This window comes from Arachis stenosperma, chromosome 6 (genome assembly GCF_014773155.1).
Source record: "Arachis stenosperma cultivar V10309 chromosome 6, arast.V10309.gnm1.PFL2, whole genome shotgun sequence".
In the NCBI taxonomy this organism is placed as follows: domain Eukaryota; kingdom Viridiplantae; phylum Streptophyta; class Magnoliopsida; order Fabales; family Fabaceae; genus Arachis; species Arachis stenosperma.
The window spans coordinates 15,720,414-15,748,382 of NC_080382.1; the positions used below are offsets into that span (position 1 = coordinate 15,720,414).

The 27,969-nt window shown below is 37.9% G+C and overlaps 5 protein-coding genes and 2 pseudogenes across 5 annotated transcripts; 3 read left to right on the plus strand and 4 right to left on the minus strand.

The window, feature by feature from the left end:
* Positions 1–204: 204 nt before the first annotated feature.
* On the plus strand, positions 205–1,669 carry LOC130933143 (40S ribosomal protein S20-2). The gene is made up of 3 exons (XM_057862676.1): positions 205–414; positions 540–653; positions 1,319–1,669. The coding sequence occupies exons 1-3, from the start codon at positions 303–305 to the stop codon at positions 1,459–1,461; spliced, it is 369 nt and encodes a 122-aa protein (XP_057718659.1). The 5' UTR covers positions 205–302; the 3' UTR covers positions 1,462–1,669.
* On the minus strand, positions 1,532–2,889 carry LOC130933141 (polygalacturonase inhibitor-like). Its single transcript, XM_057862674.1, has one exon. It carries the CDS (start codon positions 2,730–2,732, stop codon positions 1,734–1,736), a length of 999 nt encoding a protein of 332 aa, XP_057718657.1. The 5' UTR covers positions 2,733–2,889; the 3' UTR covers positions 1,532–1,733.
* A 121-nt stretch (positions 2,890–3,010) lies between these two features.
* Positions 3,011–4,246, minus strand: LOC130933142 (polygalacturonase inhibitor-like; annotated as a pseudogene).
* Positions 4,247–5,231: 985 nt separating this feature from the next.
* LOC130935098 (polygalacturonase inhibitor-like) lies at positions 5,232–6,438 on the plus strand. The gene has a single exon (XM_057864668.1). The coding sequence runs from the start codon at positions 5,273–5,275 to the stop codon at positions 6,278–6,280; it is 1,008 nt and encodes a 335-aa protein (XP_057720651.1). The 5' UTR covers positions 5,232–5,272; the 3' UTR covers positions 6,281–6,438.
* A 1,167-nt stretch (positions 6,439–7,605) lies between these two features.
* Positions 7,606–9,140, plus strand: LOC130933741 (uncharacterized). Its single transcript, XM_057863359.1, has 3 exons — positions 7,606–7,960; positions 8,126–8,804; positions 8,906–9,140. Exons 1-3 carry the CDS (start codon positions 7,606–7,608, stop codon positions 9,138–9,140), a joined length of 1,269 nt encoding a protein of 422 aa, XP_057719342.1.
* Positions 9,141–19,246: 10,106 nt separating this feature from the next.
* LOC130933742 (uncharacterized) lies at positions 19,247–21,758 on the minus strand (annotated as a pseudogene).
* A 1,610-nt stretch (positions 21,759–23,368) lies between these two features.
* LOC130933743 (uncharacterized) lies at positions 23,369–25,844 on the minus strand. The gene is made up of 6 exons (XM_057863360.1): positions 25,541–25,844; positions 25,216–25,457; positions 24,752–24,866; positions 24,087–24,662; positions 23,912–23,976; positions 23,369–23,812 (listed from the first exon to the last, which is right to left on the minus strand). The coding sequence occupies exons 1-6, from the start codon at positions 25,842–25,844 to the stop codon at positions 23,369–23,371; spliced, it is 1,746 nt and encodes a 581-aa protein (XP_057719343.1).
* Positions 25,845–27,969: the final 2,125 nt, after the last annotated feature.

Sequence of the window (27,969 nt, forward strand, 5' to 3'; positions counted from 1 at the left end):
AATTAAGATATTGACCTAAAATATTAACTAATATTAATAAAAAATATTAATCCTCTACCATTTCTCATAAATAAATAAACCAAAATCAAATATAAACACATGATATTGATTTTTTTTCTTTACAAATATTAAAAATATTTTTAATAAATCTGTCTAATAATAGTAATATCCCCAGTATTTATTAATTATTATAAGTAGCAATTTTGTTTTTGTGTTTTAGGTTTGCAGGTTCAGTGTAGCACTACGCCGCAACTCTCCCCTTCTTAGCGAGCTCATCTCTCTGTTTCGGCGAGCACTCGACAATGGCGTACGCAGCCATGAAGCCCACCAAACCCGGCTTGGAGGAGTCACAAGATCAGATCCACAAGATCAGAATCACCCTCTCCTCCAAGCACGTCAAAAATCTCGAGAAGGGTATCAGTTTCTTCTCATAAAAAAAGTAGCTTTTTTTTTGGTTGCATGCTTTTGTTTTTGATCCTGTTGCAGTGGCTAATAGCGTGATGGCTTTTCATTGTGGTGCTGTTTCTTTTTCTTTTCAGTTTGCTCTGACTTGGTTCGTGGTGCCAAGGACAAGCGCCTCAGGGTGAAGGGACCCGTGAGGATGCCCACTAAGGTTCTTCACATCACTACTAGGAAATCCCCTTGTGGTGAAGGTAAATTCTTCACTTCCCCTTCCGCAATTTTTTTTATCATCCTGCGACTGTTTTGTAATTTGTGTTTTTATGATTCTAACTGGTTGTTTTTGAGAGGTGGTAATAGTTTAGACTTTTTTTTTTCAAATTGAATCTGTCTCTCATATTTGAATGATAAGGGTTTGAAAAAAGGGTTTTGGGGTTGGAGAGGTTATGTATTTCACTGCTTGAGTATTTAGATAATAATTCTTCTGAAATTTATACAAATGATGCTACTGCTACTGTTGCTTGAGTATTTGATGCAAGTTATTTGTTAGAATTTTGAGTTTTAGTGGCCTTATAGTTAGTTTTATATTGTGGTCAGTTCACACCATGCTTGTGGTTTTCTGTGTTGTTTCTTTGGATTGTCCATGGAACATATTCCAAGATGGCAATTGATCCGGGGTACATTGCAGATGATATATGTGGCACATTTTTCTTAGTCTAGACTAGCTTTTTGTTGTTGCATTAAATTAAGCATTGTTTGGCGCAAAATGGCAATCATAGATTTGATCAATGTTGTGATCTTTCTAGTCTTAGTCTGGGTATGCTGGCTTCAGTGTTTCAAGAATTCATGTGTTGTGTTGCATTCTGATTGTTGTTTCTTTTTGAACGAGTGATATTCATTGTTGTCCCTCTTGTTCTAGGAACCAACACCTGGGACAGATTTGAGTTACGCGTGCACAAGAGGGTAATCGACCTTTACAGTTCTCCAGATGTTGTTAAGCAGATTACCTCTATCACAATTGAGCCTGGTGTCGAGGTTGAGGTGACAATTGCAGATGCTTAATCACAGGCTTGAACATTAAAGAGATTAATTTTGTTGTGTTTGCTTAGTTATTTTATTTTTGTGAACTGAGTTGGTTTTGGACATCGGTGAATGCTTAATATGGTTTAGGGTTACATACATTGTCTTGTACTCGACTTGTAATCGATACTGCTTTTTCATGTCCAGCAAATTCTTAATCTTACAACGTTTACAGAAGTTCTTATTCAAATATCAGAAAGAACGAAAAACTAGGATATGTTGATATTATGCAATTCCATTTGAGTTTGCTTTGATCATTTGCAGCTTGGAAGTGGTGATCCACACAAACACTTGTTGTGAAAATACGTAGTATTATCAAACCTCTGCAATCTTCCACCTTGTGGTATCTCACCACACAACCGATTATAGCTCACATTGAAAATCTGCAAAAAGTCCACTTGTATTATCTGCTGCGGAATGCTGCCATAGATCTGGTTGTGGTTCAGGTCCACCATTATCAAGTTGCTTGTTGGGAACTCCACTTTGGACAGATCAAACGAGAACATGTTCCTTGAAATGTCAATTTGTTGGGTCGATTTGTTGGCTCCAAAAAGCATGTATGCATCTCCTATAAGCTTGTTCCTTGAGAGAAATATCCTCTCAGGCTCCAACCGGGCTAAGGAAGCTGGAATGGGACCTGAAAGCTGGTTGTGGGATAGGTCAAGTCCAATTCCCTTCTGCTTAAAGTACCCGAACGAGTCCGGGATTGGGCCGGTGAGCCTGTTCCGGTCCAAACGAAGGGACTGTAGGTTAGGAATTTGGGAGAGTGAGCTAGGTATGCGGCCAGAGAGGTTATTGAAAGAAAGGTCTAGAAACTCGAGGCTCGTGAGTTGGGGAAAGAAATCTGGTACAGATCCTGAGAGATTGTTCCAGCTAAGATAGAGCTCCTTTAGATTGGTGAGCTTTGTGATTGCTGGCGGAATTGGACCGGTGAGTTTGGGTAGCTTGTGGAATTCGAGAGTTTGAAGGTAAGGAAGGTCACCCACGGCGGGTGGTATTTGTCCCGACAAACTATCATCGGTTATGATAGTGAGGGAGATAACACGGTTGGTGTTGGAGTCGCACTCAATGCCATTCCAGTCGCAGCAATCAATGGCTAGGTTCCAAGAGGGAAACACCGCGGCATTAGGGTTGTTGAAGTCCTTCTTGATTTGGAGCAGCGCTTTCTTGTCACTTGGGTTGCATAGTTCGGAGAATGCAAATGGAGAGAGTAATAGTAGTGAAAGGAAGCATAACTTGAGCATGTTTTCCATTTATGGAGGTGTTGGAATTGCAATGAGTTGCAGGAAGTGGAGATTGTAGAATCTATATATAGGACCCATTGGGAAACATAATTGTATGTCAATTTATATGTTGTGGGGATAGTCCTTGACTAGATACAGCTCATTGCCTCGTTGATAATATTATAATATAGGCACCATTATGTGCTTCTAAACTTTAGTAACAAGAAGGGAAGGAGGTCAAGCTGAGAAGATATGCTCGGTCAAGAAAGAACAAAGAAGAAAGGAACATGGTGGTGTTTCACTCTATGCCTTATCTGTATCGCAATGAATTAAGAATAACAACAAAATTGGATTGGGAAGGAGCGCAGCCGCGGCCCGCCACTAAAGTTGAAAAAGACATCAAAATCACAAAGCCTTGTTCTTCAAAGTCAAATTAACAACTTATGTAGTTTCTGCATCACGCAATAACATCAAACAATCGCTCACCATGACAAGTGTTGTTGGCCAATGAACCCCTTCCATGACCTTTCTAGACGGTTTTTTTTTTTGGCGGCATAAAAGGACCTTATAGTTAATTTAGTCCTAATTTTTCCTTTTATTGGGATTTCATGATAGAAATACTAAAAACGCAAAGCAATTAAACAAAACGTGTGTGAATTTGGTTAGTTGATAAATTGGTAGCTAGATGAGCTAAGAAACTAAATTAACCTATATGCGTGACTACGGGAAAATAAGTAATAACATTACCACGGTTCATCATCTTTTTGAATCAAGTTTCACGGAGTCTCACTTGTCTATTGATTTACCATATGAAAAAGCTTAAGCAACCCAACTAATTGTTTCTTTCTTAAGTCTTAACCAACGTATAACTAATATCCTAATTAATTCCATAATTGTTATTAATATTACTGGTTACAGTATTGCGATTTGGGCATCTTAGCTACCATTTCTGCAACTTCCCACCCTGTGGTATCTCACCACACAAACGATTGTAGCGATCCACTGCGGTCAATCCCACCGGAATACTATCGTAGATCTGGTTGTAATTCAGATCCAACGATATCAAGCTCCTTGGGAACTCTGCCTTGGATAGATTCAAGTATTAAACGCCAACGATCTGCGTCGTTTTGTTCGGCCCGAATAGCACTGAACCATCATCTGCCTTGCAGCTTGTTCCTCCGCAAATCTATCCTCTGTGGGTCCAGTTGGCCCAACGAAACCGGAATGGGCCCAGACAGCTGTTTGTGAGAACGGATGATACCCGAGCGGGGCTTGGGCAACTGGGAGAGCGTTCTTGGTATTGGACCAGAATGGTTGTTAAAGAAAGGTCGATGAACTGGAGGTTCTTTTTTTTTATCAGGTACTCGAGGTTCTTGAATTGGGACAAGAAGTCAGTTACTAGGCCTGAGATATTGGTCTAACTAATATAAAGATTTTTCTTGAGAATAGTGGGCTGAATTGGGCCCATGTATTTTGGTAACTTTTGGAATTGGAGAGTTTGTTTACAAGTATGGGTTGTCCTGTGGGTTACACTTACACCGTTCGGAAAATGCAAATGTGTAACACGTTGTTCCCATTTTTGATAGTGATATCGAAGAGGAATGGGGAGAGAGTGGGAATTTATAGAACATCATATCATAATGTATGCTATGTTTTGATGATGTCTGTACTCTATAGTGAGTGATCGAAGGGCCTACATAGAGGCATACAGCTAAGGTGTTGAACAAGATAAGATATCAATGGGAGCATGTAGGGGTGGTAAGATATATCCTACTCGCAGGTATCTAATCCGATCCCACTTGGTCGAATAGAGTTGCTAATTCGATCTGCAGTAGGTAAGGTAGGGTGTTGGTAGAGTTCTCGTATAGGTCGGATAGCGTGTACGTTGAGCTTCAACTCTATCCGACCAACCCATATCTTATACATGTATGTGTTATATATTTATATAAAAATATGTTTTAAGTAGATGTTGAACCAAAGACCTCTCACTAAATGCAAAAGATCCTTAGTTATTAAAAGAAAATTATTAATTCATAATTTAATATTTTTTTTACATAAAAATCAGTTTTATTTTAAATTATCATCAAATTATATAATAATGTTGCATTTTTTTTGTAACTCACGGATAGAGTCGGGTACCTTTAAATTAAGAATGAGTAAAATTAAAGTTAAAATATTCTTAACCCGCCCGCAGGTAGATTAAAATTGACTCCAAATTCTATTTTGCCTTGCCCATTGCCACCGCACCAGCATGTGCCACACTTTTGATTTTTTCTGTCCTCATCTGCTTTGCAAGAATAAGAATGGAATACAATAATTCAAAAAGAGTGCGCTAGACACGCAGCCGCCTAAATTGATCCATCACTAGAACACTAATGAAGGAATGTGGTGTGTATTAGTAATTAGTTATCACCTAGCTGTATGTAATTATTGAAGGCCGCCAGTGTGCACGTGAATATTATAATCTTATTAGTAAAAGCAAGTAGCTTAAAATATCAATATCAAATGTTTACTAGCCTATAAATAAATAAGCACTTGACGATCCTGGTTGAAAATAAAATCAAAAGAAAATGGCATCAGAGAAGAGTTTTCTTCTTGTTGTGGCTGTGCTGCTTCTGCTCTCGCCTGCACTGGGAGCAAAGGAGCGGTGCAACCCACAGGACAAGAAAGCACTCCTTCAGATAAAAAAGGACTTCAACAACCCTTACGTGCTGACTTCATGGAAGCCCGAAGAGGATTGCTGCACCTGGTACTGCGTAGAGTGCGACCGGAAAACCAACCGCATTGTCACCATCAACATTTACCTTTCTGTCCCTGAGACTAATTTCTCCGCCAAAATCCCAGACTCCATCGGCCTCCTCCCTTACCTCCAGACCCTCACACTCCACCACCTCCCCTACCTTACCGGCCCAATCAACCCCGCCATCGCCAAGCTCACCAACCTCAACTTCCTCCAAATTAGCCGCACCAACATCTCCGACCCGGTACCTGCCTTCCTGGCCCAGCTCAAAAAACTCACGTATATTGACCTCTCCTTCAACAACTTATCAGGCTCTATACCCCCCGAGTTAGGCCAGCTGCCCAAGCTTGAGGCCCTGCATCTCGACCGAAACCACTTGAGCGGGCCCATCCCTGCCTCCTTCGGCTCCTTGAAGTCCAACCCGGACATATACCTCTCCCACAACAACCTCTCCGGGCCCATCCCTCCCTCGTTCTTCAGACTCAACTTGACGCGGTTGGATCTGTCGAGGAACAAGCTCGTGGGCGATGCGTCTGGGCTTTTCGGGGCCACCAAGGCGACGGAGACGATAGACCTTTCGAGAAACCAGTTTGCATTCGACTTGAGCAAGGTCAAGTTCTCAAAGACTATAATTTCATTGGATTTGAACCACAACAAGTTGTACGGTGCGCTACCCGCGAGCCTGACCGCACTAGACAATCTACAGCTCTTCAATGTGAGCTACAACAGGCTTTGCGGGAAGATCCCTGTGGGTGGGAATCTTCAGAAGAACGATGTTTACTCATATTTTCATAACAAGTGTTTGTGTGGTTCTCCACTCCCCAAATGCAGCAACTGATTACTGAATGCATGTTAATTAATAATGTGCTAAGTCCCAAACTTGTTTGTTAAATCCCGATCATTTGTCTTGATGTATCATATCATGTGTGGATGATATAGTTTGAAGAGTGAAGACTAATAATGTATCCTTTATCATTTGTCGTTATCATCTTAAAACTAATGTGAGTCACAATTAGTATAAATTTTAGAAATTAAATTAAAATTTAAATTAAACTTTGCGTATTAACTCGGTTGCAACATCTAATTTGGTAGAATTGAAACAGAGTCCATAAGTGGTTCTGAGGATTCTGACATCATTGTCAGAGCTAGCATCACATTATAATGTTAGATTAAATTTAAAATTTAAATCTTTTAAATTTTAAATTTTTATTTGAGAAGATAAATTATAATCTTTCATTCTTAAATAAAATTTTTTTATATTTTTTTTAGTTTCATTCATCAAATAAATAAAGAGAGATCATATCTTATTTTTTAAAATAAAATTTAAAATTTAAAAAAATCAAAATCCTAAAATTTAGAACACAACACAATTGATATGATAATGTGTCGGGTTGTGTCAATGTCAAATCTTTGGCGCCTCTTCCACGATATTGAATTATTGATGATTCTCCCTCGACTAAAATGTGGGGGTATCCAATGTTACTTTCTCACACTATTACCTGTTGGTCCTTATTCTGACACACAAAAAATTAAGAGAAATAGAAGGAATGTAAAATCTTCATCATGCGGCTCATTAATTAGAATATGGAAAATATTTTGGTGTATTATGAGAAAATGGACTTATAGTGTGTATTACAAATATATGGACGTGTCAGATGAAGGGGTAACACGCAGGGGGCGTGGTGCCTTCAACACGCAGGGGGCGTGGAGGCTACGTGAAACGCTCTGATTGAGCCACGTAAGCAGCACGCAGGGGCGTGCTGACGTGGCGAAATCTGGTTGGCCCGTTTGCTGCATCACGTGGGGGGCGTGCTGCGTCAGCACGCCGGTGGCGTGCTGACGTGGCGGAAGCTGATTGGTCCAAGTGTGAACCACGTGGGGGGCGTGGTAAGTTCACAGCTCTATATAAGGTAGAGCTCGATAGTGTTTTCCATACTGAGTGAGTGAGATTTGAGTGTGTTGTGAGGATTCTTTGATGTTGTAGTTGGTGCAATGGAGGACACCGCAAATTTGGTGGTGTATCGTAATGGTGAGATAATACGTAATACTCATGAGGGAGTGAGGTTTGTGTCACAAAATTCGTTTTCATTTGTGGTTCCATGCACGATGACGTTAATGGAGCTGCAGAACGGGCTATGTTAGAGCATGGAGAATGGTACGTTAATGAGAGTGAGCAGAATTCTGTACCGAAATCCGGTTGTGGTTTTTGGTGGCCTAATACAGTTTGATACCATTCCGATCACGGATGAGGCGAGTATGCAGAATATGTTTGAAATTCACCGGCAGACTTATATGAGACACCCACAGATTGAGTTGTACGTTGAGTTTGAAGCTGAAGAGGCAGTAGCGGTCCAAAATGATATAGATGTAAATGATGATATAGCTGCAGTGTACGAAGGTATGAATAGTGACAGCGAAGAGGACTTCGAAGCCACTTATGAAGCCGGCGATGAAGATGAGGATGGTGATGTGGGAGTTGAGGCAGCAGTGGAGAATGTAGTGGTTCGTCCCTCGAGCAGTCAACGATGGGCGTTCCACCTTTTATGTGTGAGTTGGATCTCGACGCCATGCATGCCCCCGAGTTTCCGGAATATGCAAACAGAGGTACGTGTTGACTAAATACGAAGTTTTGTTACTTTATACCTTGGAGTGTGCAATAAACGATGATTTCGGCTTTCTGTAGGTATTGCTGATCCTGAGGACGGAGAGTTCCGAATTGGAATGGAATACAGCTCTAGAAAGTCGGTCGTTGCAGCAATTAGAAGTTTCACTATATCTAGAGGAGTTGACTATGATGTGTTTGAGTCTGAGCCACAGACGTTCTATGCAAAATGCAAGATGTACGGGCGTGGATGTGACTGGCTTATCCGAGCCAGCTTGATACGGAGAAAAGGTTGTTGGGAGATACGCAGATACAACGGTAGGCACACGTGCACCATCGGAACGATTTCACAAGATCATTCCAAGTTGGACTCAGATACAGTTGCTGAGGCTATAAGGCCCTTGGTCGAGTCGGACCCGTCCATCAAGGTGAAATCTATAATTGCGGAAGTCCAGTCAAGGTTCAACTATACCATCAGTTATCGAAAGGCTTGGTTGGCAAAGCAGAAGTCAGTTGCGCTCGTTTTCGGTGATTGGGAGGAATCCTACCAAGCATTGCCGTGGTGGCTCTCGGTCATGGTACAGAAGATTCCTGGTTCAGTTGTCCAAATAAAACACGACCACTCTACAACGGAACGGGAGGCACAAGGTGTAAAATACTTCATCGTGTATTTTGGAGTTTCAATCCATGCATTAGGGCATTCAGGCATTGCAAACCCCTGGTTCAGGTTGACGGCACCACCTATACGGAAAATACAAAGGTACACTTCTAGTCGCTGTTGCACAAGATGGGAACCAGAACATTGTGCCTATCGTTGCCTTAGTGGAAGGTGACAGCTGATGCGTGGCACTTCTTCCTCAGGAATCTGCGAACGTATGTTGTTAGAAAAGACGGTGTGGGTATGATCTCAGACCGGCATGAGTCAATACGGGCAGCAGTTAATCGTTCCGGTGGTGACTGGCAACCTCCAAGAGCATGGTGGATGTTTTGTATAAGACACATCGGCAGTAATTTCTTAAGGGCATTCAAAGTCCCTCACCTGCAGAAGCTTGTTGTCAATATAGGGTATTCAAGAACGGTGGAGGAGTACAAATGATCTCAGACCGGCATGAGTCATACGGCAGCAGTTAATCGTTCCGGTGGTGACTGGCAACCTCCAAGAGCATGGTGATGTTTTGTATAAGACACATCGGCAGTAATTTCTTAAGGGCATTCAAAGTCCCTCACCTGCAGAAGCTTGTTGTCAATATAGGTATTCAAGAACGGTGGAGGAGTAACAATACCAACTATAAGAGGTTGGAAGAGCGAGGCGAGGCATATGCCAGGTGGTGCGATGCCATCGGACTCAGACATTGGGTATTGGCATTCGACGAGGGACATCGATGGGGCCATATGACAACAAACCTTGTGGAGTGTATTAACTCAGTGTTGAAGGGTGCCCGTAATCTACCTGTGTTGGCGCTGGTACGAGCAACATATTATAGGTTAAATGAACTCTTTACGCGGAAGAGTGCGGAGTCTCACGAACGCAAGCGTGCTGGATTTACGTACTCCGCATTTGCGCAACAGCGGATAGAAGCAAGTAACAGGCTGGAACATAGTTGTGCACCGCTTTGATAGAAGAAATGAGGTGTTTGAGGTGCGCGAAATGACTACTGGAAAGGTGTTAGTTGTTGATCTAGCGCGACGGACGTGTGACTGTGGGCACTTTCAGGTTGAACGAATACCATGTCGCCATGTTATTGCTTGCTGTGCTAACCAGCGTCTTGATTGGCAGTTGTATGTGCATGATGTGTACAAGATGACGGAAGTTCGTAAGGTTTATAGGTTTGAGTTCACACCCTTAGGAGATCCTGAGTCATGGCCTGCTTATGAGGGACCCACATTGGTCGCTAATCCCGCACAGAGGCGGACGTCTAAAGGCAGGCCCAAACTGACCCGATACCTGAATGAAATGGACTCACGCGACATGCGTGGTCCTCGGATATGCCGTCTCTGTGGGGCTCAGGGTCATAGTCGGAGTAGGTGTCCGCAGCGTGCTGGACCGAGTGGTGCTGGTTCGTAGTTTAGTTTACTCATGTTTGTACTTTTTAGTTTGCATTTCGTCAGTTAGTGCTTGTATTATCATTCGTGTTTGTACTTTTTTATTTGTATTATCATTGATATCTAACGAACCACCTGCATCTGTCGGAGCGGATGATCCAGGGTTGAACGTGTCAACAACTGTGTATGCCCGCTGACGATGCATAAAACCACTATCACATGATGCACTCGCTGACGTGCGGTCGGAAGTACGACCCTGCAAACCATGAGCCGTATCTACCGATGCCCTACGTGGATCAGCTGACACCGACAGTGAAGGGATACCACTGAAATCTGACCAGCCACCCAAACCAGCCTCTCCGCCACTGGAGAAGTCAAACCAATCTGTACCGGAAGGAATGGTAAGTACGGGATCATCATGATGGCCGGACGGACCGTGGTCACTGTGCTGAGAATGGTGGCTGCTCTGAGCGTGGGGGGTGTGCTCAGAGTGCTGAGAGTGGTGACTGGCCTGAGAGTGATGGCTACCATGACTGTGGGGCAGGTGGCTGTGGGGCAGGTGGCTGTGGATGATGAGGAACGTAGGCCGTCAATCTCAACAGATGTCCATAGGAGCGTACGTACCAATCCCGATACTCTACCGTCGGAAAAAAATCCCAGGTCGGAGGGGGGTGCCGATCCCGTAGTCGACTGTGTCGCCTGTTGGCCCACTCCTCTATCCATGCCCCATGCAAAACTGTCCAGTCATGTAGCTGCACTCCACGTAGAACGACGCAATGCTGATCAACTGGAATATCTCTAACTGCCCCCGGGGGAAGTTGTGCATATCCATACTGACGCATCACTCTGTCCGCAGGGTGCCACTCGACACACTCGAATGACAACAACGGAGCAACAATGTCACACACCTTAAGATGGGGATATAACTCGTCCGGAACGATCAATCCGTGATACGGCCGCCACTCAAACTGCCACAGTATTATTGGCATATTAGAACCCTAACAATAATGGATTGAAAAACGGAACAGCTAAAATATAACTAATTACCTCTTCCATGTAGTCTATGTCATGCCTGAATGTCTCTACGGTCTTGGATAACCACGCTGTAGTCCGTTCCGAATGACTCCACCTGACACATTATAATCGAAAAAATTTAAATAAACAGCATATGTCAAACATGCATCATGAATATAACCAAGACTAAAATAAGACTTATTACCTCATGGCAACTGGTATCTGGGCGGGTGGAAGGGTTTGTCTCGGTACGGGAGCAAGAAACGGCATTCGCTCCCATGCCCAAACAAACAATAGATTCAGAGGGCCATCCATCTCCTTAGTATCATATCGTGATGCACGGTATAGTGCTCTGTAAAGATGAGCGAGACAAGCTGACCCCCAACTGTAACTATGGATCTGCTCGAAATCGCGAAGCAATGGTAAATACTTCGCATGTGCATATGCGGTCGACTTGTCCGTGAATAGGGTCGACCCTAACAAACAGAATATATGACATCTGACGTATCTCCTGATGGACTCCTCAGTATTCAACGGCTCTGCATCTCTAATACGTCGAACCCAAGCCAACTTTATATAGGACTTCGCATTATGACTGACTAATGGCTCACGACCGAATATTGCTATGCCCTGATTTTGAAGAAACTCGCTGCTACTATCTGTCCATCCACTGACAGGCTCTCCATCAATGGGTAGCCCGAATATATGAGCAACGTCCTCTAATGTCACTGTAACCTCACCGATTGGCAATACAAAGCTATGGGTTTCAGGCCTCCACCTTTCAACCAGAGCAGCTAACATGGGGTGAAATCCTCTTATGACTCAAATTCTAGAGATGTGGTAGAATCCCGTAGCGCGCAAGTGGTTCTCCACAATCGGATTCCACGTCTGTGGTGGATCCAGTTTACGCACCAACAAATTCCTGTTAGGCTGCATTAACAAAATTACATGTTACATTAATTAAATAATAATGCTTATAATATTATAATAATATATATTATACGGTAACAATAATATAATAATATATATATGTATTATTCTACATAATATAATAAAAAATATATATCATAAAAAAATAATAATATTATAAATAACATAATAATATTATAAATAATATAATAATATAATAATATTATAAATAATATTGTAATCATATAATAATATTATAAATAATATAATAATAAATATATATTATACTTTACGATAATCATACTGTTATAATATATTATTATTTTTTATACATTTTACATATTAAATTGTATTATAATATTTACTTACTAAATTCTTTAATAACAATACAGTATAATATAATTTAGTTACTAAATATATTATTATTATTATTATTTTATAAAAAAATTATTATATTCTTAAAATATTTAAAAATATACAGAATAATATTTTTAACCCCAAAATATATATGTATCATAAAAAAAATACATAAAAAATAAAATAATTTAAATACATCAAAAAAAAATTTATTTACTTACATAAATGGGATGATCGAGATAGTTGATAATATGTTCTTCAGGGGCTAGATAATTACGTACCATTTTTTTTTCTAATCCTCTAAACTAATACTCTTATTATTTCCACACATAAACTTAACTCACTACTATTCACTACTACTTACTATACCCTCCTTACTAATACAACTAAACTCACTTCTTTCTCTCCTTCTCCCGTGTAACACTTCCCCTCTTTCACTTTCAGCTTTGATTTCCCCTCTTTCACTTTCAGCTTTGCTTTTATGAAGGAAGAAGCCCCTCCTGCATGCATATATATATATACATGGACTGCTACCGCTGGTTCCCGGGGTGGGGGGCTGTCTCCTGCATGCAGACAGGACTGCAACACGCCCCCCGCGTGGTTGCATTGGGACTCCGCAACGCTGACACCGCTGACGTACCACGCCCCCGGCGTGATGAGTCACCACGCCCCTGGCGTGCTGCCACCTCAGCCACCACGCCCCCGGCGTGCTGCCACCTGCCACTCCTGCTGCGCCACTACGCCCCCGGCGTGCTGCCACCTGTTTCTCCCGCTAAGCCACCACGCCCCCGGCGTGTTGAGGGTGAGCTCCACCCTCCGGTAATTTCCCTCCTTGGCCAATATTCTGCCAATTCACCATCTCTTCCTCCATACAAAAAATAATTTCCGTCATCATGCTCCTTCCTATTTTATTTTTCTTATTCTGTATTTTATATATATTATATTTAAATTTAAATATGTACGTGAGTGGAGATTTTTTTTGTTTGTCTAAAATTAACAAAAACAAATGAAAAATACAGAAAATTAATTTTTAATTAATCAATAATGAATATTAACTTATTTTAAAATTTGAGATTTATAATGTACGTGATGATAGTTTGAAAGTAAATTCCTAAAATGCATTGCATATAGTTTCCACTGGCTACTCATAGTGCATGTATCAAATTTAGTAAATAATTAACTATTAACGAGATTGAATATAATGGCACAATGCGTGCATCTATTTGTGCACGTGTGGCACGAACAGGAAATGGTTGTGTATCTAATTTAGTAGAATTGAAATAAAGGTGGTCTTTGAGGATTCTCACGTTATTGTAATGTTAGAAAACAACAGAATTGATAGGTTGTGTCAATGTCAAATCTTTGGCGCCTCTACCCCACCACGATATTAACAAGATGAATATAATGAGTAAAAAAAAGTCAATGTTGTTTTTTTTTTATAGGGACTAATTAGTCTAAAAAAAAATCAAGAATTGGGTTTGGTGATTTTTTTTTTAGAGTCTCGTTGTCCTTTTGAGATAATTGTCAGGGATTGGGTGGGGTATGCACTCTTGATTCTAATTATACTCTAACATTTGCTTTCAAATTTAAGTGATAACTTGAGTTTAAAACTAACCAATTTGGGTTGGTCGAGTGGTTAGTTTACTCTCGTCCGCTAAAGCAAGTGTCAGGAGTTCGAATCCCGCTTTATGCATGCAGCAACTTGTCGGTTTTTCAAAATTCTAATAAAATCGACGGCTTACCAGACCGTCGATAGTTTTGTCATCGATATTATTATACAAAGTTGACACCATTTCCGTCGATATTTGATTCAATAAAATCGACAAAAGAGTCGTCGATATTATTATACAAAATCGATACCGTTTCCATCAATATTTGATTCAATAAAATTGACAAAGAACCATCGAGTTAATTATTAAAATACCGACAAATTCGTTGTCTATATTTTGTTTTCTTTTTGTCTATTTTAAATTTAAAAAACGACAACTTTATTATCGATTTTAATAGCCACATTTTTTAATTATTTTTTCTATTTAAAAAATAATAGACAATTAATACAAATAAAATTTTAAAGATCAAAATAAAATTTATACAAAATATTAGATAACAAGACTCTTAAATATAATTTATATTAAATATTAAATAATGAGTTTACAAACTTATCAAAATAATAAATAGTCTTTTAACATAAAGACTCAAGACAAGATAAATTACTAAACTCGGATTTATATTCGTTTAAATTGTAATTTACTAATAATACAAAATATTCAAAACAAAATAAATAACCCTACTCATACTCGTCTAAATAATCATCTGAATCATTAAGATCGTAAGAATCATTCTCCCTTATAGAATAATCACTATTTATGACATATAATTTCATAAACATTGACATACAAAGATCACCTTTGTATACTTCTAAGTATCCGTCTCTCCCGACCAAATTTTCTATACATGAATGAGAAAAAAGAATGAGAACTGTGATTATATATGATTACAACATCACATAATGTTTCTAAGGCTATGTAGTATGTACCATGGTGGAATTCATTAGTAGCATTGGCTATTTGCTCATAGCTGAAGCACTTCAACAAGGGCTAAGCCTTTTCATTTTTGGACATGCTATGTTTTTTTTAGAATGGTGATCCGAGGAAGGAGGCTATGCGCTTCAAGGGAGATTGAGGCTTTGATCTTTTCTTAGGCGTGTCTGTGGTGCAGGTGCTTGAGACCATAGTACTATATTTCTGATGGGTAGAATAAAGGATCAAATTGGTAAAGCAAACAGAGGTTATCATAGTGTCATACTCTTGATTTATTTAAAAAAAAAAATTCTTGCATAAACAAAAATGGCGTGATACAAAGAACAGGCCTGCAAATTTATGATGTAAAAGTTTGAAGTTGAATACAAACAGTGAGGGATTCTAATACTAGCATTTTTCTCAAGCACAAAACAACCAAATGCCAACCTCAAAATCTAAAAACATAACGAAATTCATCTTTGCAATTCTGCTAATAACAGCTACAACCCGCAAAGGATAAGATAGTATAAAACTAATACCTTTTCGCGCCTCATAACTAAGTCATCAAATAAATACACACATGAGCTAATTAAGCAACATAATGTTGCTAAGAAACTAGACAAGTTACCAGAAACAATGATCAATAGTAATGCTTGTTCTTGAATAATGTTAAATAACAAAGAGAGTAAAGAAATTTGAAGGTAAAATGAGTATGTGACTATGTGTAACCTAAGAAGTGAAGTTAGAGGCAGTAAAAATAAAAGAAGAGGTAAGGCTCTTAGTGACAATGGAGTGTTCTTCAAGCTTACGAAGGTACCAACCCACAAACTCACCAATTTGTGAGATATCACTCAATTTTGATTTCTTCTAACACAAGAGAATAAAACAAAACGGTCATATGAATAGGAGAAAGAAATGTTTAAAAACTGTGATTAATCACATGGGGAGAAAGCCTTCAATAATTAATTCACAATAAACTAAAAACATGAAAAAGAATCATTACAATTTACAGATTTAAAAAAAATCTATTTAGTTGTGAGGATTGAAATACAACTTTGCATGATGTAATATAAAACTAATAAAATCAGGATGACTTGCTATTTCGGCAAAGTTTTAAAAAGCATTCATGATACCTTCATTCACCTTTAATAAGCATTTTAAAATGGTCTAAGCAGAATAATTTGTTGAGTGAAAGTTTAAAGGAGCTATTAACTGTAAAGAAACTGCTTTCATCTAAAATAAATAAAATTTGAACAGAACCAAATATGCATGAGAATTATCTCAAAACAATACTTGCTAATTTACTAAAAATAAACATCAATTAAGACCTGCGACATAGTCCATTATTGTGTATAACACTAGGATGAAACAAAACCACAGGGATCTCAATTATCACACACAACACAATACATGACTTAAGAGATGCATTCATAACCTGTACAACTGAATTAGCATTTGTTGCTATATAAAACCATATCATCAAAATTCATGTCAATTGAGGGGGGGAGGGGGGATGAATTGAGTTTTATCAATGTTACTTGGCACTGTTATGTGTAAAAAAATAATAGAAAAGAGGACACACTAGATAATAAACCTATTAACCTAATAATGTTTTCTGAAAATGAGAGGGTGAGAGAGATCAGCATTTCTGGTGCTTATAGTGCAACATCTCAATCAAATTTGATGCCTTCTTCTAAACAAACAATAAAATTTAATGCTAGAGTATTGGTGCTTAATTAGTTCACCAACTTGAGTTATACATATTAACCTTAAAGTTTACGGAAATTAATTTGATTATGGAGAGAATAATGGTGATAACGTCGGATGCATGGTGAATTTTATACCAATGTGGACCTGCATTGCTCAGACACCTGCAAAATGCAGGTAACGTTTTGCAGACGTTAAAAACAAAAATCTGCAGCTCCTGCAAAACGCAGGCTGCAATTGGACTGGAGAACGAAATCAGGTTGTGAAACGTGGTCTGCATGCTGAGAGGGACAATGTTGATCAGCATAGGGCTAAGCAAAATGCAGGTTGCGTTTGTCAGCCCTGCACAGCCAAACGTAGGTTGCGTTTTGCAGCGTTCCTAGCTGCATGTGCGCCACGTGTCATGGAGGGTGTTCACAAACGTCTTTAAAAACCAAAACACAGATAACTAGGGGAGCAAAGTAAAAAAACAAAGTTACGCTGAGGAAGAGTTGAACTTGAGTGAGGAAGATAGAGTGAAGAGGGTTAAGAGTGAAAAAGAAAGATGTGGGAGAAGAAGAAGCATAGGGTGCAGTAAAAAAAAATGGTGCAAGATTTTACCAAATCGAAAGAACATATTATTGAGTTTTTGGATCATCCTCAATTGGTATGTAATTTTTTTAATATTTATCGATGAATATATACATATTTATTTGAATTTTATTTATTTGTGTTGTAATTAGTACTATTATGGTTATTAATATTATTATTACTAATATTATATTATTATTTATCTCTCATTACGGTTTGCTATTTTATTATTATTATTATTATTATTATAGTAGTGGGTATCATAACGAGAATATTTTATTAATATTTTTTAATAATACTACTGTGTAATAATAATAATACTGTTTAACAAACGGGATTTTTTAATAATGTTTAATTTAAAATAGAAAATTATTATTTTTTAATAATTTATTAATATTTTCTAATAATAAGTAATACTATTTATTAATAAAATACCGTTTAAGATAATGAATGGTTATTATTATTGTTATTATTGTTATATTATATTTGAGTAATTATTATGATAATTTATTAATATTTTTTAATAATAATACTGTTTAGCAAACGAGATTTTTTAAACAATTTTTAATTTAAAAAAATTATTATTTTTAATAATTTATTAATATTTTCTAATAATAAATAATATTATTTATTAATAAAATACCGTTAAAGATAATGATAATATAATTAATGGTTATTATTATTGTTATTATTGTTATATTATATTTGAGTAATTATTATGATAGTGATAATAAGTTATTTTTATAATAATAGTGTGTAAGACAATAATAATAAAGTAACATATAATTGTGAAGTAGGTCATAACAAAGTTATATTGAAAATCTTAACCACTAATCACCTCCAGGGGAGCTTGGACTTGCGCGCTAAGGACATCGGCTGCGGCTATGTCCCTCGCGTCCACATATAGTGCACCGGCAATGACCACACATATCCCGCGAATCCATCTCATTCAAGTATCGGGTTGGCTTCGGTCTTCCTTTTGTCGCACGCCTCAATGTCTAGTTGGTGATCACCTTCGCTCCTTTGTATCTATCCCACATAGATGGGTCATCCATCGGAATAAACTCGCCTCTGTACACCTTGCAAATTTCAGACATCTTCTACACATCGTGCACGTATACTTGCCAATCAAGACGCTGATTGGCGCACTACAAAAAAATTTCGTTATTACGGCGCTTTTTTAGGGTTATTACGGCGGTTTGAACCGCCGTTATTACCTTGAATGGCGGATAACAAAAACCGCCGAAATTCAAAGCGCCATTTGGTTATTTTGGCGTTTTTTAAAAAACCGCCACAATTCCCATGGTTAAAACGGCGGTTTCTTAACATGTTAAAACGGCGGTTTGAACCGCCATTATTTCCGGATAAAACGGCGGTTTTTTAGTTGGTTAAAACGGCACTATTATGTTGGTTAAAACGGCAGTTCAAACCGCCGTTATTTCCGGATAAAACGGCGGTATTTTGATTGGTTAAAACGGCGGTTCAAACCGCCATTATTTCCGGTTAAAATTACATTTTTATGTTGGTTAAAACGGCATTTTTTTGTTGGTTAAAACAATGGTTTAAATTGCCGTTATTTTCGGATAAAATGGCATTTTTTAATTGGATAAAGCGACGTTTGAAACCGACATTTTTACCGAGTTAAAATAGCATTTCATGTTGTTTAAAACGGCATTCATGACCTACTGTTTTTACTGAATAAAAAAGACATTTTTTATCGTTTAAAAATGCATTTTTAACTATTATTTTTACCACATTAAGCAAACAATTTTTTGTTTAAAATTTCATAATAACAAAAAATTATAACCCATAAACAAAATATTATATAACTCAAATAAAATATCAAACATAATATATAATTTTTAGTATTAAAAATTAAAAGTAATAATTCCTATACAAATAATTAAGCAAATCATATCCACTAATTATTACTTTGAGAAGTTAGAGACTGCTAAGGTTACTCAATAACCTCGACGGATCATAATTTGCAATACAGACAGTTCTCTTTTCTTATTTTCGTACATGTAACTAGTTACTTGAACTTTGGTGCAGTGCCTAAACTTGAAACTATTATCCCCTTAACCTAATAGCTACCTGTATGTGGAACTCCTGCTGCATACTGAGTGTCCATAACATCGATCACACTGTTGGCTATAGCACTGGCATAGACTGAAGAACCTTCTATTATCTGCCTCAGTGAAATAGGCCATAGTTAAAATACAGAAGCATAACAATGTGATTCAAAAGATTTATGATTGCCCTTGTTAGTTTCATGTCAAAAAGAAATACCAACCTTGCTATTAAACAAGAAACTGTAATATTTGCCAACATGTCCACCTGCAACATGGTGAAGTTCCAACTGAAGTTCATCCAGAAATTTGGTGACTGAAAGCAGACAGTTAATCTTCTTCCTCTGGAAGTGTTTGATTGTAACATCATCATCAACAATCTGCACATCAACCTCTGGAAGATTTTTTTAGTTATGAGGTTATACCAAGATTATGAAAAGTGTTTGGATGGCATGTAATAAGACTGAATCAATCACTAATAAGAAATGATATCATTTGACATTCTATTAGTCACTTATTATAGTTATAGAATAGATGCATTATTAATTATGTGTACATTATTCTATTATGGATTATTATGAATTTAATTTAATTTCTCCAGGTAGCTAGGCTTGTTGAAATCGATTGTTGCACGAAGAAAGAGTCTTCACTACTAGAGAATGATAAATAGCCACATAGAAAGAATTAGAATTTTTTTAAACACATTGAATTATTAAATTAATGGTTTTATTAATGTCAACACTATCAATACTAAAGAATCGTATTTCGGTAGTGACTAATATTGAATAAACACTCTTATGTCACATTTATGCCTTATTATTAGAAATATAATAAGCTGGCAATAAGTGGGGTTTAAAAATATAATAGCTTAATTATTACTTTTTCTTTTTTTGAGTTTAAAAGAAGATTTTAATGAGAAAGAATTAATACATAATTTGTAATTGATATAATGATATGTATTGAAATTTGAAAGTTAGATGCAGCAGTGAAAAGCATTTAGAGAGAAAGAACATAGTACAAAAGATACATGATGAACACTTGACTAGAAGACATATAAGATTTTCAGAAATGCCACATAAGTTCAATACTCTCCCTGGTGATAAAAAACTTATCTAAGCCAAATGGTAGCAAAATCTGTGAATGTAAAGACAAAAATTTAGTAGACATATACCCCAATCTTGAACATGTGCAACTTTTAATACCTTCATTTGTGGAATAAGTGCAGGTCCCCCATAAGCAAAAGCAGTATATAGCTGAACAAGAGTTGCTCCAGATCTTATTTTCTTGTATGCATCCTCACCACTAATTGATACCAAAACTTATGAGAAATTATTGTATAATTTATTTCTAATTTTAAATCATAAAAAGAATACTTATAACAGATAGGTAGGTAGCTAGCTAGAAACCAAACTATACACATGCAGTAGAGGAGAAACGTGCAGTTTTACCTGCTAATGCCCCCACAGCCAATCAAATGAATCTTGCCCTGATTTACATTAAAAGGAATCAAAGGAATCTTGTTTTTATAGTTTTGGATTTCAATGGCATATTGAAGAATAAGTCATTGGGGAAATGCTAATAAGGATGGTTCATTCATTTTGGGTGCTAGGAATGTGATTTTTTATGGAGATTATGTACAAATGATATTACACTTACCTCTCGTTTCTGATTGAACATCTGGCCTGTGACAGTGCCACGTGCATTATAGGCAGTAGGACTAAAAATCTGCAGAACACATTTGAAGGAAAAGTCACAATAGTCAAATATTGATTGATTGGTTCATTGTTCATTTGAAAGAGGAACATTGTGAAACTCATCACATATAGTATCCAGTCATCAGCTATTGCAGGTCGGTGAAACCACATCTTGAGAAATGAATTTGAAGAATTGAAAACTCTTGTATGGTATGCCTGAGATGTAAAAAATGTTAATTGTGTACTTACGCATGATCAAGACTAACAGAGCTTGCCTTCATACCCTGCTTCCGGTGGGGATTCAAAGCTACTTGAAGAAATATTAAATCAGAAGCAAATGCCACCACACACCTAATGGACAAACAAAAAATATGAAATCCAAGAAATCTTATGCTTAATGTTAAGTATTCCAAAGTGATACAAGATAATGTACCTATGCAAGGCCTGATCATCTGAAAGTTTTCCCTTTGCTCTAAACCAAAAATTCAAACTGCATAAAACATTTAAACAAGTATTAAAAAAGGCAAAGAATTGATCTACCCTTCTTTTCCCCCTGCAAAGTATTACCTGGGAGGAGATTTGGTCTGATTTGTTGAAGTTGTAAGTTCACAGAACCGTATCTCTATTGGCCAAGGGGTGAATTTAGTTGTAACAATTTTGTTCCGGTAAGTTCTGAAGCAACAAACTTAGTCATCAGAGATCCTTAGCTTTAGATACATGAATGTTCTCTAAATAGAATCTTATACATATTCTTTAACAACACATTGCACCCCCCAAAATCTTACTTTGGAAGACGAGGGTCAGTAAGGCATCTCTCCGGCAGCTCCTCCATTGACAAAAGCTAGAAACAATTAATAATCTGAAATCAGCAACACATTTTCATTCTTAAATCTTAATTAATATAAATAACCATGTAACTTACCTTATCTGGTGGAGGCACAGATGGCATGGCTACCTTCTGGTGGTCAAATCCTAATTCTTCTTTCTGTATATTAAGAAAATAACTTATTAGCACCACTAGGTTCATCTTTTGGATATTTCTCCTTCTATCATCTCATACTCATAGTATCAGTTGCTGAAAAGTTACGTTGGGTGAACAAAATAAACAGAAGAATGATGTGAAATCGTCAAACAAAAGTACCTGAGCTGCTTCAATTTCCAATTCTTGCTTTTTGATCTCAACAGAAAGAGGGCGCAAGATGCAAAGAAATGACAAATCTGATTTTCCAAAGAATGAATTCTGCACTTCCCTGAAAAATAGAAAAACAGGACTTGGTGATGGTGATTAATGATTTTTGTTCAATCACTGAAAATTCAAATTCCTCCTAAGAAAATCATTAATATGCCTCTTTTGTGCTTAATATATCGAAAATAGAGTTAGAATTTCAGTGAAAATCATACATACATATTGTGTTTTTAAATTAGTTAATACAATTCATAAATACAATGTCACAACGATATATCAGGATTAAATTCCATACAAAAGTTACAATAACCATGCTGCAAAAATCTCCTGTACTGCATACCGCGTCGACAACTCCAGAAGGTAACTTCCAGTAGCCAATTCCATGGAATCTACCTCTTTTTTCCTGTACTACAAGAACCTACAAAAAGTTAAGCTATAACAATCTTCTCTCTTTCTGTCTAGCAATTCAGATTTCAGAGTTAAAAGTTTGGAATAGAAATTCGTACTTACTTGTTTATACTCCTTGATGGTGAATGCATTGCCAACTAAATAAGCACCACAAACCATAACAATGAGAAAACTGCAAAGGAACATCCTATTCTTTGGATCAGACAGGACAAAGCCCTGACAAAGATGAGTATACTAACATGAGAAATTGCTATAGTTCAATAAACTAAATATAATCTCTTAGAAAGTTAATTTTAAGAGTATTCTGTCGTACTCAAATCATAACTCATCCAAAAAAGCAAAGCAATGGTATAATTTTATAGCAAATCACAAGAATATAATAATTACAAAGAGTGTTTTCCTCTTTTCATCGCTGGAGGAGAAGCCGCTGGAAGAGACGTCGCTGGAGGAGAAGTCGCAAGAGGAGACGTCGCCGAAGGAGACTGTCACTGGAGAAGACGTCGCAGAAGGAGGTCGTTGCTGGAGGAGACGCCGCTGGAGGAGACGTTGCCGGAGGAGACCGTCGCTGGAGAGAGGAGTCGTCGGAGGAGAGATCGTGACAGAGGAGATCGCAGTGGCAGAGAGCTTCAAGATTTCTCTCACACTGGCAGCATTTCAAGTTCAACACAGTAATGATGGGTTAATTTAGGGTTGAGCATTTTATAAAAATTGATAATGGCGTTTAAAACCACCAGAAGCAAAAAAAAAAAACGCCGTTAACTACCAATTAATTACGGCAATAATCATAAACGTCATAATACTCAAATATTATGGCAATATTATAAAACCGCCATATTATTAATGCCGTTTTATATCATTTTTTTTGTAGTGGCGCAACATGTAAGCACGTGGCGACATGGAGGTCGCTCGACCTGGAAATGGCCACAGTCGCAGTGTTGTTGCACAAGGTTAACAGTGTAAATGGTACCATCTTTTATTTCGCGAACCTCAAACATCTCGTTGCGCCTGTCGAACCGGTTGACCACAATGTTTTCTGCACGTCGGAAGCTTTCTTCAACTCTCTTCGTTGCAAATTCTGAATTCGTGAATCCGTTGCGGAGACGCTCATGAGCCTCGGTACTCTTCCGAGTGAACAACTCATACAGCCGGTAGAAAGTTGACCGGACAAGGACAGTCACAGGAAGGTTGCATGCACCCTTCAGGACAGAATTTATGCACTCTACCAAGTTTGTCGTCACATGTCCCCAACGATGACCACCATCGAATGCCAACACCCATCTCTCAACACCGATCTCATCGCATCATTTAGTATATGCCTCACCCCGCTCTTTAAGCCATTGGTAGTTTTTGTTGTACTCCTGCTCCGTCCTAGAATAGCCTGTTGAACAAACCATTTCATCATAAGCAGATGCCACAAATTTACTATGAATAGAACCATAACAGCGAGTTGAAATACCTGTGTTCACCACGAGTTTATTCAAATATGGAGCCTTGAACCTCCTTAAGAAGTTGGACCGATGTGTCTGATGCAGCACATGTGCCACGCCCTTGGTGGTGACCATGCACCGTTACTGCGAGTTATTACAGCGTCGATAGAGGTATGGCGGTCAGAAATAATACCCACACTATCAATGGTAACCACATATCTCCGCAAATTGGTTAGGAAAAACTCACATGCGTCTGTTGTCTCGCCCTCGACAATCGCAAATGCAATAGGCACAATGTTTTTATTCCCATCTTGTGCAACCGCTACCAGAAGTGCACCTTTATATTTTCTGTACAGGTGTGTGCCATCAACCTGCACCAATGGCTTGCAGTGTCTGAATGCTATAATACACAAATAGAAGCTCCAAAAAATGCGGTGCAGAACTCTTACACCTTGAACCTCCTCACTCTCACGGTATACGGGGAGCGTTTTAATTTGAACATGAGACCTTGGTATCTTCAACGTCATTGATTTCAACCATATTGACAGAGTCTGGTAAGAAACTTCCCAATCACCGAAAACTTTTGCGACAGCTTTCTGTTTTGTCAACCAAGCCTTGCGGTAACTCACAGTGTAGTTGAACCTGCCTTGAACCTCTGCAATAACAGACTTCACCTTTATCAAGTAGTCTGCTTCGACCAACAGCCTAATGGCATCTGCAATTATGTCTGAGTCCAACTTAGCATGATCTTGTGAAATCGTGTCTATCGTGCACGTTTGCTTGCCATTGTGTTCAGTGGGTTACCTGAAACGTTGATGTCAATCTCGGATGAGATCTTCTGGTATGATCGGAGCTGCCATGTCCGACTTGTTGGATCTTGAGGTGCTGCTGGTCCTTGATCACCGGGGGGTGGTGGTACCTGCAAGAGACTACGAAGCTTAAGTCAGCATGAACTTTAAGCAGGTTTTTTGTAGAATTGGAGTATGAGTTATACCTGGGTGCTCCAGTGTATTTATAGTAGTGTATGATGATCTTCCTTTTGAGATAAGTTGGTTATCTTATCTTTATCTTTTTGTGGGTGAGATCATTATCTTTGGCCAACCGCCTTCTAGTAGGTGGTGGTTCTTTCACTTTGGGCCTTCTTGGGCCTCTTGTGTCTTTTATCCGAGCTCTTTGTGAAGAGGTCGGCGGCGGGCCAACCTTTCGTGAGGTCGGTCCCTTTGTCTTCAGCCAACTCGACCCTATAGCTCGGACCGGTGTATGAATACATTGTATCTCCTGATTTCCCAACAAGCTTTTTTTCGAATCAAGCTAGCTCGGATAAGCCAGTCGCACCCTGCACCATACCCCTTGCATTTTGCATAGAATGTCTGCGGCTCAGTCTCATACACAGTGTAATCAATTCCTCTAGAGATGGTGTAGCTTTTGATTGCAGACATCATCAACTCTCTCGAATCAAATTTCATTCCGACACTAAACTCGCCATCTTCCGCCGCAACGTTGCCTTCACCTACGACATGCGCACCACCATCAGTCAGACAAGACAAATAAAATAAGCACTATAGGAAACTTGAGTTAATAATTATAACATACCCATATTCACATACTCAGGAAATTCTGGGACATGCATGGCTTCGAGATCTAGAGTCCACATAAAAGACGGAACACCAAACGGGTGTTGGCTTACAATCGCATTTGCTTCATTTTGCCCCGCCGGATTGCCTACCAAGTCTTTGTCATCGTTTTCGTCATCGACTTCATAGTTAGCTTCAAATTCATCTTTGCTGTCATTATTATCTTCTTCCCAATATATATCCTCGAGCTCATCAACATTGACCTCGTCGCCGACTGTACCCATCCCTGACTGCTGTTCAAACTCAACGTACAACTCTATCATCGGCACGTGAGATCGGGTTTGTTGATAAATATACAACATTTACTGCACATCGGCATCGTCAATGATGGACATTATTTGAAATTGTATTAGCCCACCAAATGCTTGCACAGGACTTCTGTATAAAAGATTGCTCACCCTTTTCAAAATGTTGCTTTGAATGTTATTACAAAGACCATTTTGTAACTCGACAAAACTCATGGTATATGGAATAGCAAATGACAACGGACATTCACAAACAAAAGTCACTCCTTCATGTGTGTTTGGTATAACCTCATCGTTATAATATACTCGCAAATTTGTAACAGCTTCCATAACTTCAGCCTCAACTAACTCTATTTTTTTTTACACAGTTATCTGCCAAAAAAGCACACCACTAAGGGCTTTATGCAAGAAAGAGTAAGAGGAGAAGTGAAGATGAAGATGAATGAAACTGGACTTCGTATTTATAGGCAAACCTGTGGATTTAAATATTATTTTGTGTACAAAACGCAACCTGCGTTTTGGGGCTTCCAAGAAAAAGTTTCTAACACAAACAAAACGCAACCTGCGTTTTATGGGCTTTAAAAAAATTGAATTTTCTGGCTTAAAAAATGCAACCTGCGTTTAGCCTAAAACAAAATAAAAAAATGAAAATGACAAAACGTAACCTACGTTTAGTGTATTTCAAAATTAAAAAAATTATATATAAAAAGTATAAAACGCACCTTGCGTTTTATATCTGACCCATAGCAGTGCAATTTTTTTTATTCCCTCCATTTCATGGTGTTACACGTTAACACTTTCCATAATGAAAAAAATAGCCTAAAGTTTATCTCTTAAATATTAAGACGATGAATTTTGAATTTCAATTATAGAAAAGCTGAGCTGACACCTATAGCCCCCTGACCATAATGAAAAAAGCTGATCAATCTATTGTCCTGTTTCAGTTTTATTTGCTTAGGAGAAATAGATAGGGACACAGACATCACATGCAAACCCATTTATTGAGCCAACAATTTATAAAATAGTATTTTTATATTGTGGTATTCAAATATAATTGATAGAATAATAGTACTTTTAATAAAAAAAGACATCACTGAAAAATAATCTTTCGAAACAAGCCCAAATTCATTATAAAACATTGGCATCATGCTTTCCATAATCAATCTATCTAATCATGAAACAAAACAGAATAAAAAACCTTATCTAACTAAGCAATCTATAAGTGCAACAGCTTGCAAGTTTAACGTTGTCGACTCATCCTCAGCATCTAATGAAACCTTTGATCCAAATCTCCTAAATAAAAATAGTTAGCCTCAATTAAGAAAACAAACAAAGAAACCAGCATACATCATTATAAGGAATTGTTATAAACATCAGACAAGGAGTCTTGGTTTGAAAATCACAACAAAGAGGGAGCATACAATAGCCCACAAAAATTTTCTAGTCCTCCCATAACTAACAAAAGTATCTCCTAGAAAAGCAAGCTCACAAAACCCAACCAGAAACAAGCTAAAAGCTTTCCTATATTCCATGAAGGTGAGTTTTGCCCTCAAAGAACATAATCAGCTAGAGCCCAAATAGCTAGAGCCTTAGCTATTTATCACTAAATTGAAACATATCATCATATAAATTTGATTCTTTAAAAATTATTTTTTCTATATTTTTAAGTACAGGTGTTGCATATAAAAGGTGAAAAAGTAAATGCACATAAAACCACTATCACCACCACAAAATCTTCAATCTTAATATATTTATCTCTAGTGTAAACAAAAAAGTCAAAGTTAAAAATTATATAAAAACTATCATCTAACAACTAGGAACCCTCACCAATTTTTGGTGGTGATTTAATGCTTGCAGCTTGTGCCTTTTAAACTCGTTTTTCCTTCCTTCCTTAACTATTTCAAAAAACATATAACCAATAAAAGCTATAGAAAATAATGCAGTGCAGACAGGTAAATCATGTTGGGAAGTGTTAGATTCATCATGATCAACTATCATACTAGCACAGGACACAAGTCCAGCTAAGCATGGCCATCCTTATATAGAGCTAAGCCTCAGAGTGGACTCTGAAGTTACACTCGTGCTTCATAGTAGTCTCTGAATTTAATAATTACCCAAATTGGTCCCTGAAGTTACACTCCGG